Source organism: Mercurialis annua, linkage group LG5 (genome assembly GCF_937616625.2).
Source record: "Mercurialis annua linkage group LG5, ddMerAnnu1.2, whole genome shotgun sequence".
Taxonomy (NCBI): domain Eukaryota; kingdom Viridiplantae; phylum Streptophyta; class Magnoliopsida; order Malpighiales; family Euphorbiaceae; genus Mercurialis; species Mercurialis annua.
Genome location: NC_065574.1, coordinates 46129657 through 46144631, shown reverse-complemented (window position 1 = coordinate 46144631; position 14975 = coordinate 46129657). Strand labels below are relative to the sequence as shown.

General features: G+C 31.9%; 1 protein-coding gene across 1 annotated transcript; it reads left to right on the top strand.

Annotated features, from left to right (window-relative positions):
* Positions 1-10229: 10229 nt before the first annotated feature.
* On the top strand, positions 10230-14566 carry LOC126680202 (chloride channel protein CLC-b). Its single transcript, XM_050375258.2, has 6 exons — positions 10230-10568; positions 10766-10966; positions 11055-11232; positions 11986-12518; positions 13017-14166; positions 14338-14566. Exons 1-6 carry the CDS (start codon positions 10309-10311, stop codon positions 14443-14445), a joined length of 2430 nt encoding a protein of 809 aa, XP_050231215.1. The 5' UTR covers positions 10230-10308; the 3' UTR covers positions 14446-14566.
* Positions 14567-14975: the final 409 nt, after the last annotated feature.

The window sequence follows — 14975 nt, the reverse complement described above, 5'->3', positions numbered from 1 at the left end:
ATGAAGAAAATATTTTGGATTATTAGAATAAAGTTAAGAGTGTTTGTTCTATTCAACAATTTTTCCACTTCGTTTTTATATAAAAAAAAACTGAATATCTATGATAGGAAAAATTTGATTATTATTTATTTTTTTATCATTAATAATTTTAAAATTTATTGCATAAATAATGTAGTACAACCCTTGATTAAACGAAGGTAAGACGGGGTCAGACTGTGTCTAGGCCATATTTTAGTTTGTTTTGTTTTTTTGAAATTACTTCTAAAATAGTTAAATGAATTTTGTTTATTTTATAAAAATACCTGCTTCAAATTCGAGAAAAAATATATTCTGGTGTAAAAAATATATTAATGTTTTTTAGTTAAATTGTGTCCTAGAATAATTTTTTATTCTTTTTGATAGTAATTGGGTAAGAAAGCGTTTATTGAAAAATTTAAACACACGACCTATCATTTGAACTACACCTCATTGGTTGTCCTACATCAAATTACAATCTAACTTTATGACTGGTTGCATTGTATGGTTATTCTAAAGTTAATTTTAATTTTAGCTAAACCTATTTTAAAGTCTTTAAAATTTTAGTTTTTGGTTCATCAAGTCCTTCAATTTTTATTTGATTTTTTTAAATTCTTAAACTTTCAGTTTTTGGTTCATCAGATCCCTCAACTTCTATTTGACTTTCTCAAGTTCTTAAATTTTTGTTTTTTATTTCATTAAGTTCTTAAACAAAGAACCATTTAAAGACCCAGTGAACTAAAAAATAAACAATAGGGACTTGAGAAAGACAAATAAAAATTGAAGAATCTGATGAAGTAAAAAATAAATGTTTAAGAACCCGATTAAATAGAAATTAAAACACCTAATAGATTAAAAATATATAATTTAATGACTTCAAAATAGGTTTAACTTTTAATTTTTTTAGATAGAAAAAAATTGGATAGCATTTTTATTTTATTTTAAGAATATAGGATTGAATTTTATGACCAATAATGTGGCGTCTCGAAAATGTATTAAATGTTTGGATGATGAAGTACTCTGAAAATATAAAAAAAAAAAGAAATGAGTAAAAAGGCAGATCAAATGGTTGGCAAGCGGCCACATGGCTGATGGCCCTAAAATTTAGTTGCAGAACATGGGCCGAACACCAATCAGTCACATGAAAGAAACGAGGGACATTCCAGACGTCCACATGGGGTTTTCGTTGTCCGTTAGATGTCTGCCACGTGACATGTATAAATCTGCACGTATCCTTCTCTTTGATTCGGCTTCACCACATGTCCCTTAAGTAGAAGATTTATTAGTAGAAAATATATACAATCATTTATGAATTGAATTGATATAAATATTCAATCACATCAATTAGTACATTTTAATAAATCGTCCTCCGGATAAATTCTTATGTAGACTCGGTCTACCATGACTAACCTATCACATTATGATACGTTATTAAAATGATGACAATTTTGTAAATTCGTTTTTTACTTATTTACACCTTTAAATAGTAATATTACAAGATTGCCATCATTTTAATGATGTGTCATAATATGATAGGTTTGGTCTACGGATGACGTGATAGACCGAGTCTACATAAGAATTTCTCCGTCCTCCGTATGTGAATTTATTTAAATTAAAATAATAATATATTTTTGATACAATATTTTAAAATATTTACTTTTTCATCAATTTAAATTGATAAATAAATTATACATTTAAAAATAAATTTATATTGTGAAATCGGATTATAAAAGTAATTATATTACTAAGAAATAAAAAAGAATACGTGCTTATAGCATTTTCTATCATTTTGACTAGGATATAAATTTTATCTATAAATTTAATTTATTTAAGTATTATTGTTTGAAATAGAATCAAATTATAATAATAAAGATCTACTTCCAATTTCTGTTTACAACAATATAAATTCTTGTTTTAATTTTCATTTTTAAAACCCATTTGACATATGAAATTATTGGAACCAAAATATATTCCAAGCTATAGTTCCCTAATTGATGCGGTTTAATTTGAATTTTTTCGAACCCTTTGATAATCGATATACATGTTTATTCTCTTGCAATCTTATAAAGATCGGATTAATCCTATTAACAACTATGAATCATAATTATAAAAAAAATACTATGAATCATATCCTGAATTTTCAAAATATAAATATTTTCAACAAAGCATCATTTTGGATTAATATCATTGAAATTCATAAATATAATTTTAAAATTTATAAATTTTAAATACATGCAATGTCAAATGTTATCTAAAAGTTTCATCATTTGAATTTAAATTAAATGTAAAATAAAAAGAATTTAAAAAATAACCGTGAAGCAATAAAATATTATAATATTGTATCACTTAAGGGATCTTAAATTAAAAAATTTGAGAAATAATATTTTTCTGTATTTTTAAATTTTAATGAATAATTTATTTTGTTTAAAATATAAATTTATTTCATCTTTTTTTAAATTTCAAACAGTATCTACAAAAATAGATCAATGTTTATTAGTAACATTGATTACATTCTTTGATTATTTTGGATCCAAGTCCGATGATATATCATCATATTCCAATCAATCTGCCATTAAAGACGGTCCCATTTTGTTTTATCATTAATTTATGTATATTTTATATAATAAGAATAATGGATGACCTTTTAATAAAATGAAGGGTCACTTTATTATGCACCATTGATTTGTTTGGTAATGATCCATCAAGATCTCTACAGTTGTCAGCTTCCTATTGGATTTGCGTCTTGTGACTAGGCTGGTGCTTATCTGTCAAGACACACAGATCACCAGATTGAGATGTGCAAGGTAACACCATAAAAAAGTGACCAGCAATAGGCCAATTGGACTTCTTTTGCAATTAAATTAATAAACATTTTAATTTATGATTTAGTGGGACCCGGTTTTTACCAATAATGTTCTTTTTGTGATGATTTAATAAAGTTTTGGCCGGGTTCCATGTGAAATGATATTTGCATTGTCCTAATAATAATTTCCCTTTTCTCTTAAAAAAATAGGCCTAATTACTTAAAAAAACCCCACCTTAAAACATTTTTTCGTTTATACCCTGACTTAGAAAAAAGTTCACTTGTACCCTTTCTTTGATTTTTCGTTTTCAATTGTACCCCAAAATTTTATTTTTTAACAATTTAATTAATTAAAGGATAAACATTAAAAATAATTAAATGGAAGGGTTATATCATCTTTTTTCTATTTGAAAAAATACAAATAAGTTAAAAAATGAAGGATTATTTTAAGGTTTTTTCTACATAAAAACAGTTCAATTTAGTGCTTTAGGGTAGAGTTGAAAACGAAAAATCAAAAAAAGGGTACAAATGAACTTTTTTCTAGGTCATGGTATAAACGAAAAAATATTATAAGGTGGGTTTTTTTTAAGTAATTAGGCCTAAAAAATAATAATAAGAGCTTTCTTTTAATTTTTTTGACTTATATATGAAAGTAAATGTATAAATATTAAACAAATTAAATGAATCGAATAAATAGTTCTTTTTTACTTGTTCGATTCAGTTTAGTTTTGGACGTAAAATATTATAGAACAATATGATATAATGATTAAAAAATGGAATTGGAACTAATGAGTTATACCTCAAATGGTATAAGCTGAGTAGCAAACTGTTAGGTCGTAGATTCGATTGCTCCAACAAGCGCTTTTCTTTCTCTGGTTATAAAAAAAATGGATTGGACCGACTAGTCGAATTGAAAATCGGTAGTTGTCTGTTCTTATTGACCCTAAAACTGTAAATTTGATTCAATCAGTGATTGATCCAGTGGTTTGACTAGTTAGACCCTAATCCATGTCTAAATTTATATTTTAAATGGAATTTATTTAATAGGTCAAATAAAAATCAGTGGCCTTATTAGTTTGGTCACCGGTTCAATCTTTTAAATTCTGATTTATTATGAAGTGAACTAAAATGAAAACATAAAAGTAAATCGACTAGTTTAGGATTTAAATTCTATATAAATTGAATTTGATTCCATTTTAAAAATTTGATTTGAATCAAATAGAATGCACACCAAATATGAAAGGGAGAAAATTATATAGTGAAGAAATTCAACTTTGTAATGCTTGATAAAATCTAGCAATATAAAAAAAAATCACAAAGAAGAGAAAAGGAAAAAAAAGATTGAATTATCACGTGAAAAAATATAAAAGAGTTATCATATGCACATCATGATTTATCACATTATTATACTTTTTTCTTTTATTTCTTTCATGTAGTTTGTTAATTGTAAAGTCAATGAAGAACCAACTTCCAAGAAAATGGGAAAATTGTGTAAAAAGCACTTAAAAAATAAAATTTATAAAGCTATCTTATCTACTCATAATGTTAATACATAGAAAAAAAAAAGAAGATTATGTTCATATCATTAGGATTTCTTGACGCAGGCAAATATTTTTCTTATCCGAATCTAGATACATTATAATAGCATGATAAATGGCATATTCTTATTATATATTTCAAAATTTAGAATTTAAATCTTACACGACTAAAATAAGAATTTTGTGACGTTTAATTATCATACAAATACTCATCACACACAATAAACCATAGAAAACCAGGAGAGAAAATTTCTCAAACTTTTGATTAATTTGCCTTTTTTTAGGCTTAATTACTTAAAACCCTCTATCTTTAACTCTTTTTGCATTTATTCCCTAATCTAGAAAAAAGTCACATATATCCTTAACGTTGTCTTTTTGTTTCGCCTCTACCCTCGAGGTATTAAATTGACCGATTTTCATGTGCAAAAAAATTTAAAATAGTTCTTTATTTATAACATATATTCTAATTAGACGTTAATGTTATTAATTATATAGAAACACCTTCTTCTTTAAAAATATCAATTATAATAATGATTTAATTTATATTAATCATCAATAATTTTTATAAATAAAAAACGTAAAAAAAAATTCAATTTATATAAAATAAATAAAATATTTTCGTCGAACAAATAAAAATTCAATTTACATAAAAAAAATTCAATTTACATAAAACATACACTCTTTAAACAAAATAATTTTTTTTAAAACGACCCACCGCTCTCTCCGTAGGAGCCGCCGTCCTCCTTCCATGGAGGAACACAAAGGAGGAGGAGCAGCTCCTCCTCCATGGACGGAGGAGCTGCTCCTCCTCCTCCATGAGCAGCTCCTCCTTTTTCGGAGCACGGCTCCGACAAATTTTGGTGTCGAAATGGTTTTTTTTTCTTATTTTTTTATTAAAATTAAAAAATTAATTAATTTTAGGATTTATTTGAACGTTTTTAAAATAAAGTACTTGTTTCTATTTATTTAATAGAAAAAAATATGAAGTAATCCTTATATTTAGTTGTTTTTAATAAATCATCTTTTTTTTGAAATTTGTGGTAGAGATAAAACAAAAAGACAACGTCAAGGGTATATGTGATTTTTTTCTAGGTCGGGGTATAAACAAAAAAAAAGTTAAAGATGGTTTTTTTTAAAGTAATCAAGCCTTTTTTTTTATTAAAGATAGAATTTCATTAAATGAAAATTGATATGTATATAAAAAATGACTTACTAACACTGATGAGTAAGTCATTTTATAGTTAAATGATGAAAACTGCAAAACAGTTATCCATAAAAAAAAATTAGCCATCAAATTAAAATCTAATTTTTAAAAAATTGAAAAACTAGATCAAGGACATCAATTAAAATTACTCCAACATCCTTATCATCAATGTTGGAAAAATTTATTGCATTTCTAAGGACTTAACAATCTCCTTCAAAAATTAGATGACGTAAAATCAACAATTCTTTCATGATTGTTTTATAGTCCCAGTGCTTTCACCACCGTTGGTTCTAAATACTAAAAAACTGTCGTGCCTATACCACAATTTAAAAATGCAAATTGTAGCCCAAACAAAATAAAATAAGTTGCCATTAATTTGCCTTTCATGTTTTCTCTTTCTCTCTCACACAGACTGGTAGTTTGACATATTTGATTCATATCTCGTTAGTTGAATTTTCATGCAAAAACGCGATAAAAACAATTTTGAAAAAATTCGTATGTTCAACAAATAGCATAAATGAAAAGGCAAATCGTAACCCAAATAAAATAAAATAATCTGCCATTAATTTGCCTTTCATGTTACCTCTTTGTCTCTCTCACACACACCGGTAGTTTGGCATATCCGATTCATGTCCCGTTAGTTGATTTTTCATGCAAAAATGCGATAAAACAATTCTGAAAAAATTCGTATGTTCAACAAATAGCATAAATGAAACGGTCGCGCCTATACCACAATTAAAAAAGGCAAATCGTAGTCCAAATAAAATAATCTGCCATTAATTTGCCTTTCACGTCATCTCTTTCTCTCTCACACAGACTGGTAGTTTGGCATATTTGATTCATATCTCGTTAGTTGATTTTTCATGCAAAAACGCGATAAAAACAATTTTGAAAAGATTCATATGTTCAACAAATAGCATAAATGAACTGGTTCTAAATTAAAAAACACAGCAAAAAATTACATTATAGCTTTTTATCTCAAGAAGCAAGATAAATAAAAGATTTAATTAAAAACAAAAAAATTAAGAAATTGTAACATGTAATATGATAAAACAAAAAACGTATGCGATGTTCAGAGCCCATTTAGATCCTCGTAATACCATTTTAAGTTGAGGCGTATGTCCCCTAAATCTTGGCAGTGTTGTCTGCATAAAAGACTGCTGAAGTGGTGATTACCGATTCCGAGCCAATTCCTGGGGGGCACTAAGTCTGTACTTGTTATGACTATGAGTGTCATCCCAGCCTTAACGGGTGTGGAAACTCCTATTTCTGTAGGTGGCGATCCCGTTACTAAGAGAAAATACAGGCTTTTTAAGAAGGTGACTTTTGATGAAATTCAAAAATTGGCCGACTAGGTAGAAAGGAAAGATCCACCGAGCCTCCTGAATTCGAAGGTTCTAGATGGATTTATGAAGAATTTGTCCACTACTGCAGGGGCGGAACCAGCCTTATGACTGAGGTAGCGACCGCCCCTTTCAAATTTTTTTTTTTAACAAAAACAACCTTGAACTTTTTTTTTTTGAAAAAATATAGTAATTTTTATGTATTTCGCCCCCTCAAAATAAAATTTGTATAATTCGTCCCCCCATTTCACAAAAGCTAGTTCCGCCCCTGCACTACTGAGGACATTAAGTGGTTCGAACAGGAACCTGATGAGGACTTGGCTTGTCTCCATGGTTTTTTTGGCATAATTTCATTTTTTTCTTCTTTATGTAATTTTTAATGTTCTTTGTTTTTTTATTGGTTTGTGACTTTATTTCTACAGATTGTTTATATGATTTTTGTTTTGAACGATCATCGCCAGGTTACCGAAGACGAAGTTCAAAGACTCAAAACTTTGCTTTCCGAATCTGATTCAAAGAGAGCGAGGCTTAGAAAGTCATTGGAAGAGCATGGCACTCTTCTTCTGAATTTGAAAGCTCAAGATGCACTTTATGAACGTCGAGTGACTCTTGTTGAGAAAAATGCCTCCGAGTTGACCCAGGAGATTGAGGGCTGAAGTAAAGAAAGTCCATATTTGCCTACTTAATACAAAATCATTTCATTCAGCTCTTATGAATGAATATCGGCTTGCTATTGGCGAAATGTTGCAGGAGAATAGATCTATCTGCTGTGAATGACTTGGATCCCAGAGATTCAGCCAAGACAGTGATGTTGAAGATGAAAAGGGATCAAGCTGGCTCATCAATAAAGCCTGCTTAGTTTACTTTTAACTTGTACTCTTTTTTTTTGGGTGAGTCGCCTTTTGTACTTCGACTTTTGATTTAGTGAAAACTTATTCTCTCGTTGTTTCGTATTTGTAGGGAGTTAATTTAAACCTCATCTTTTTTTTTATTTCAGGCGTTAATCTAAACTCTCGATTTTTTTAAAATTAATCAAAATCTTAATTTTTTAAAATCAATCTGGATTCTGTTTTTTGTATTGACTTGAGAATTTTTAGGGTTAATCTAAACCCTAATAGTTCTTGTTTTTTATTTGTTTTATTTTATTTTTGATTCTCTCTTGGACGGTTTCAGACCATTTTTCTTTTATTTGTAAAGATTTTTTTTCATATTTGTGATGAATGAATTTTTATCGATGATGAAATTTACTTACAAGCTACTTGATAAAAAAAATAAACATTTCATAATTATCGGGTATAACCTGAGTCCCTACTAGCGATTTTTTTTGCCGGTTCCACTTCATTCTTTTTTGTCAATAGTATGTTTCGGCTCTTGGAGGTCCACTATCAACTCGTCACAACATTTTTAGTAATCGTTTAATCTACACTTAGTCAGCATTGAGCCTAAAGGAGTATTGTTTTCGTAATGAAACTCCTTTGTGTGTAGGCATACCTCAAGTCATTTTATAGTGAGTAAGAAAGAATACCTTTTAGAGTTGAAAAAAGGATTGCTATTCCGTTGTATGAATCTAAATAGGAAATAGATTCCTATTTAGCAGGAGTCATATTTAGAAATGTCTTCCTAAATAGGACTAGTCTTCCAAATAGAAATATGTTTCCAAGTAGGAAAGTAATTCTAAGATCCGTGAGATTTGAGTCTTCGTTATGGTAATTGAACCATTCACGTAATCAGGATTTGTTGGCAAGATGTGATAGCTCTGGTTATTGAGATTTGCCGAATCCTATGGGATTCAGCTATTTGGACGAATTCTCTTGGATTGTCTTGACAGACGAGTGCTTCGTGACTCGGCTACAGCTTGCTTGGGAGTCTTTGAATTCACTCTGACGGACGGATCCCATATGACTCGGTTCATTATATCATTTTAGAGTTCAGTTTCCCTCAATTATTTTTGATTATATTTCTATTGCACGCATAATTAATTATCTAAATATTTTTAATTTTAATTATACACTTTGAAAATATAAACTATTTGTTGAGAACACAAATAGATTTTAAAAAGCTAAATTTATTTTTAATTTTTACATTGTATTAAGTGATAATTAATGTGATTAGAATAATATGATATAAGTGGTTGTAATTAATAAAGGCCTAGCTACGTAAAAAAACTACCTAGAACTTCTTTTGTCGTTTATACCCTGACATTGCAAAACATCCATTTGTACCCAATTTTGGATTTTTAGTTTTCATCCCTATCCGAAACAAGGATATGATTGACAATTTAATGAATTAAAGGATGAAATCATTACAAACAACTAAATTGACGTTTATATCATACTTTTTTCTGTTTAAAAAAATACAAATAAATTATTCAACTTAAAAAATATTTAATAATTAATTATTATTTTTAATTTTATAACAAAATAAAATAAATTAAAAAAGCCTTTCCGGAACCAACCGAGGAGCTGCCGCTGCTCCTCATCAGAGAAGGAGCAGCGGCTGCTCTATCTCATGGAGAAGGAGCAGCAGCTCCTTCTCCAAATGTGGAAAAGGAGCGAGCTGCTCCTTCTCCAATTTGGAGATGGAGCAGCTGCCGCTCTTTTTCCGAGGGGAAAATTTGTTTGAAATTAATATAAATTAAATAATTTTTTTTTTGAAGAAAATAGTATTTTTGTACTATTAATAACATTAATGCCTAATTAGTATATAAGTTAAAAATGAATGATTATTTAAACTTTTTTCAAATGAAAAGAGTATACTTTAATGTTTTTGGTTAGTGATGAAAATTAAAAATCAAAAAATGAGTATAAATGGTTTTTTTTTTCAAGGAACGAAAAAAAGTTTAAAGTGAGGGTTTTAAATAATTAAGCCATTAATAAAAGATAAAATTGGTATTTTAACTTAGCTAACTATAAAATGAAAACTTGATCTATGTTTTGTGACGTTCAAAATAAAAGCTTGACCTATTTTTATGGGACGAAAGGAGTATAAATTTTTATTATTGATTGAGATTATTGCTTTAAACTCTTTAAATGTATTTTTGATATAATCTTTGATCAAAATATTCTTCAATCTCTCTCTTTCTTTCTCTAATCATTTATATGCACCACACATTGCTTAGTGTAAAACATTAATAAAACTCCTCCATCATCCAAACTAGTGGATACATACATCCACTAAACATAAAAAATTCCTTAATTACCACTCATCACATCATAACTTAAATGATACAAATAAGTAAAAAGGTACTTATTAAGCTTACCAAATACCAAAATGATTGGATCTCATTCACCATTTACCTTTTGTTCCCACTCTCCATAAAATAATAACAAAACATACTAAGAAATCTCAAACTTAAAAAAATACCATTATTGTCATCATATCTACAGTATATTGCAATGAGTATGTATGAACTCTAGTCAGCATTATAAGTGTTATCTTCCCTTTACCAATCCACTTGTAACAGAACCTTGTACAGTTCCAATGGAGGATGATTCAGAAACAAGAACACCACGTCACTCCATTGAAGCTAATCATCAAGAAGAAGAACGAGACCCGGAAAGCAACTCACTTCACCAGCCACTTCTTAAAAGAAACAGAACATTATCTTCCACTCCCTTAGCCATTATTGGCTCCAAAGTTTCTCATATTGAAAGCTTAGATTATGAGTAATTCAACTTCACTCAAAACTCACTACTTTTTGGCATTTCTTGATGTTTTTTACTTAACAAAATGGTTGGTTTTTGTTTTCTTGATGCAGAATTAATGATAATGATCTATTAAACTCCACTCAAATCACTACTTTTTGGCATTTCTTGATGTTTTTTTGCTGACAAAATTGTTGGTTTTTGTTTTCTTGATGCAGAATTAATGAGAATGATCTTTTCAAACATGACTGGAGGAGTAGATCCAGTGTTCAGATTTTGCAGTATATATTGTTGAAGTGGATTCTTGCATTTCTTGTTGGACTCTTGACTGGTTTGATTGCTACTCTCATCAATCTTGCAGTTGAGAATATTGCTGGTTATAAGCTTCTTGCTGTTGTCAAGTTCATAGAGAATGAAAGGTTCAGCACCAGTGCTCACTTTTTGTTTTTATGTCTTAAATCTTGAATTGTGATGTAATGGTTTTTGTCATGATCTATGTGGCTGCAGATATTTACTGGGTTTGGCCTATTTTACTGGGGTGAATCTTGTTTTGACTGCTTTTGCATCTTCTTTGTGTGTGTGGTTTGCACCTACTGCTGCTGGCCCTGGTATCCCTGAGATTAAGGCTTATCTGAATGGAATTGATACTCCTAATATGTTTGGAGCTACCACTTTGATTGTTAAGGTCAGTTTCGAATTCGGGTACTATCTTGTTTAATCAAATCTAGTTATGGTAAAATAGTAGAAGAGACAGCTTTAATTCATTCAAAAGAATAAATGAAAGTTGTTGGACATATGAAACTTTAATTGAAGACTATTCCTTTTGCTTAGTTTAGCAAAATTAGATCTAGAAATGGAACAATCATTTGTGTGGTAATAATGGGAGATCCATTTTCTTGAGTTTTGTCCCCATCCACATATTTTTCATCACTGTTTTGTCTTGCTTTTGTTCCCTTTAAAGCTTTTACTGTGCAATCACTCCCATCAAGAATATCCAAAGAGTAATGTAACACAAAGTCAAAGCCAAATGTTTGGATTTTCTTACTTGTGGTATGCTGCGCGAAAACTTGTTCAGTACTATCCCAGGTAGCACGGAGACAGACACGGGAAAACAGAATTTGGACACGGGTATAGCGAAACATTGTTATTTTAAAGTTTTCCATGTAAAAAATGAAGTTTCATATCAGGTGTCCGAAATGTTTCTGAAACGGGACACATTGATTGAATGAAGTGTCCGTGCTACCTCCTATCTTTCGGAGTTCAGTTTCCGTTTCAGAAAATACTCTGAAACTTTATACATTTGTAAGCTATTCTTATAAAGATAGCGTTTCGCCCATTTTCCGCTTTATGTTTTCAGTTTGAGCGTTTTTGTTTTCGTGTAAACATAGATGTGGGATAATCTAAGAAAGCCGAAATTTATCAAATTTTGGTGTTGCAGATATTTGGAAGCATAGGAGCAGTTGCTGCTGGACTAGATTTAGGGAAAGAAGGGCCTCTGGTGCACATAGGCAGTTGCATTGCCTCCTTACTAGGCCAAGGAGGGTCTGATAACCACCGTGTCAAGTGGCGGTGGCTTCGCTACTTCAACAACGACAGGGATCGCAGGGACATCATAACCTGCGGTGCTTCCTCAGGTGTTTGTGCAGCTTTCCGTGCCCCGGTTGGTGGTGTTCTGTTTGCGCTTGAAGAGGTAGCAACATGGTGGAGGAGTTCACTTCTGTGGAGAACTTTCTTCAGCACAGCAGTAGTGGTGGTAATCCTCAGGGCTTTTATAGAAATCTGCAAGTCAGGCCAGTGTGGACTATTTGGTAAAGGTGGGTTGATCATGTTTGATGTGAGTGATGTTACGGTGAGCTACCATGTCATGGATATTCTCCCGGTCATTTTTATCGGCCTTATTGGTGGTCTTTTGGGCAGTCTCTACAACCATGTTCTTCATAAAATTCTCAGGCTCTACAATCTCATTAACCAGTAAGCAATCTGATCCTAATTCTGCTTCAAAATACTCATTACAGTAGAGCTATGTTGCACAGGAACTTGTTGAGTCCTATATTTTCACGTTTATTTGTCGTTTTTGGAAAGATTTCTGAAACTCCGGAACTTTATATTTAGAACCTATTATTGTAAGGAATGTGAAGGAAGAGCTCGACGGGGAAAGGCTTCGTAAGAAGTCGGTTCTACTAGGCTAACCCCCTTAAGCTTCGGCTCATTACCCTAAGGAAGGGAAGTGCTGTTCAGTCTTTATGCTGCCTTGTGCTAACGAATTATGCCGGTCCCTGGCGCTTTTGGGGCTTCAGGACCAGCTCTTAGTTACTGATGAAAACCTGGTTTTGCCGTTTTTATATTTCAGCAGTTTTCTGTTTCCGTGCAATATAGTTGTCAAATTGTATATCTGCTTCACAAGGATGTTTAATTATGTTTTGAACCATGCTGAGAATGACAATTGACGACCACTTGGTTTAATTGCAGGAAAGGGAAAATATACAAGCTACTTCTGAGTTTAACTGTCTCACTCTTTACCTCAGTATGTCAATACGGTCTCCCATTTCTTGCTAAATGCCAACCTTGTGATCCCTCAGTAGCAGAGTTATGCCCTACAAATGACCGGTCAGGCAACTTCAAACAATTCAACTGTCCGAGCGGCCACTACAATGACCTTGCAACTCTGCTCCTCACGACAAATGATGACGCAGTCCGAAACATTTTCTCCTCAAACACTCCCCATGAATTTCTCCCTTCATCCCTTCTCATTTTCTTCGTACTCTACTGCATCTTGGGACTATTTACCTTCGGCATTGCTACTCCTTCAGGTCTTTTCCTCCCTATCATCCTTATAGGCTCAGCATACGGCCGCCTGCTTGGTGTTGCCATGGGACCATATACAAACCTCGACCAGGGTCTTTATGCAGTACTTGGTGCAGCCTCACTTATGGCTGGCTCGATGAGGATGACTGTTTCGCTCTGCGTAATCTTCCTGGAACTCACCAACAATCTGCTGTTACTTCCGATAACAATGATTGTCCTGTTGATAGCTAAAACAGTAGGAGACAGCTTTAATCCGAGCATTTATGACATTATTCTGGACCTGAAAGGTTTGCCTTTCTTAGATGCGAATCCCGAGCCATGGATGCGAAATATCACAGTAGGTGAGCTAGCTGATGCTAAACCGCCACTGGTATGTCTTTCTGGAGTCGAAAAGGTGTCCCGGGTTGTCGATGTACTAAAAAATACCACGCATAATGGGTTCCCAGTTGTAGATTATGAAGTGGTGCCTCCTCAGGGGCTCGCTGCTGGCGCGACAGAACTGCATGGAGTAATCCTGAGAGCGCACCTTGTTCAAGCACTTAAGAAGAAATGGTTCCTGCGAGAGAAAAGAAGAACAGAAGATTCGGAAGTTAGACAGAAGTTCACTTGGATTGATCTGTCGGAAAGGGAATTGAAGATTGAGGAGGTAGCTGTAACAAGGGAAGAAATGGAAATGTATATTGATCTGCATCCTCTTACCAATACCACACCTTACACAGTAGTCGAGAGCATGTCAGTAGCGAAAGCAATGGTACTTTTCCGGCAAGTAGGGCTTCGACACTTGCTCATTGTTCCCAAGTACGAAGCATCTGGGGTAAGTTTACTCATCATCATGTCACTTCCATACTAACGGTTTCCCTAACTTAGGATTCAAAAGTAGACACAGAAACTTCTCAAGCCCACGTTTCAGCTTTTTTCTTTTTTTTGCCGTAAACACTTTTGTCGTTTCTCAGTTTTTCGTTTCTGTTTCCGTGATATTATGTAGGTACCTCCAGTGGTGGGAATCTTAACAAGACAGGACTTAAGGGCACACAACATCTTGAATGCCTTCCCTCATTTGGCTCGACCCAAGGACAGAGAAAAGAGACACTAAGATTTATTAGAGTTTTCCCCATTGTTTCGTCACTTTTTTTGCCTTGAGTTTCACATTCTTTCAGAAAATTCTTGTGGGATGCAAATATTATATATTCATTTTCTACACCCTTTCCCTTCCATTGTGCAACTCACACAATAATAGATATTACAACAGAATGCCCAAAAAAGATTATATTCCTGGCATTTGATGCCCCTTGTTACCTAACATTAATATCATTTACATCAGTTCAAATTTTCTTGCTATTTTAAAAACTGAAACGGTAGCCGAACTTGCAAAGCCACTCATTTATGGTTCAACCACTTAAATAATATAAAATTCTAACTAGCAAATAATGCATAATAGCATTAAGACAGACTATGTGAATGAGCCGAAATCAGTTTAAACGATACACTGACTCCCAAAATTCCGGAATGCCTAATCCCTTCCCTGTTAAAGAAAGAAAAGTAGAAAATGATTTTTTCATTCCAAAGGAATAGCTATTCTTTCACATGTATTTCATTCCGCGAATCAAACATAACCTAAAATAA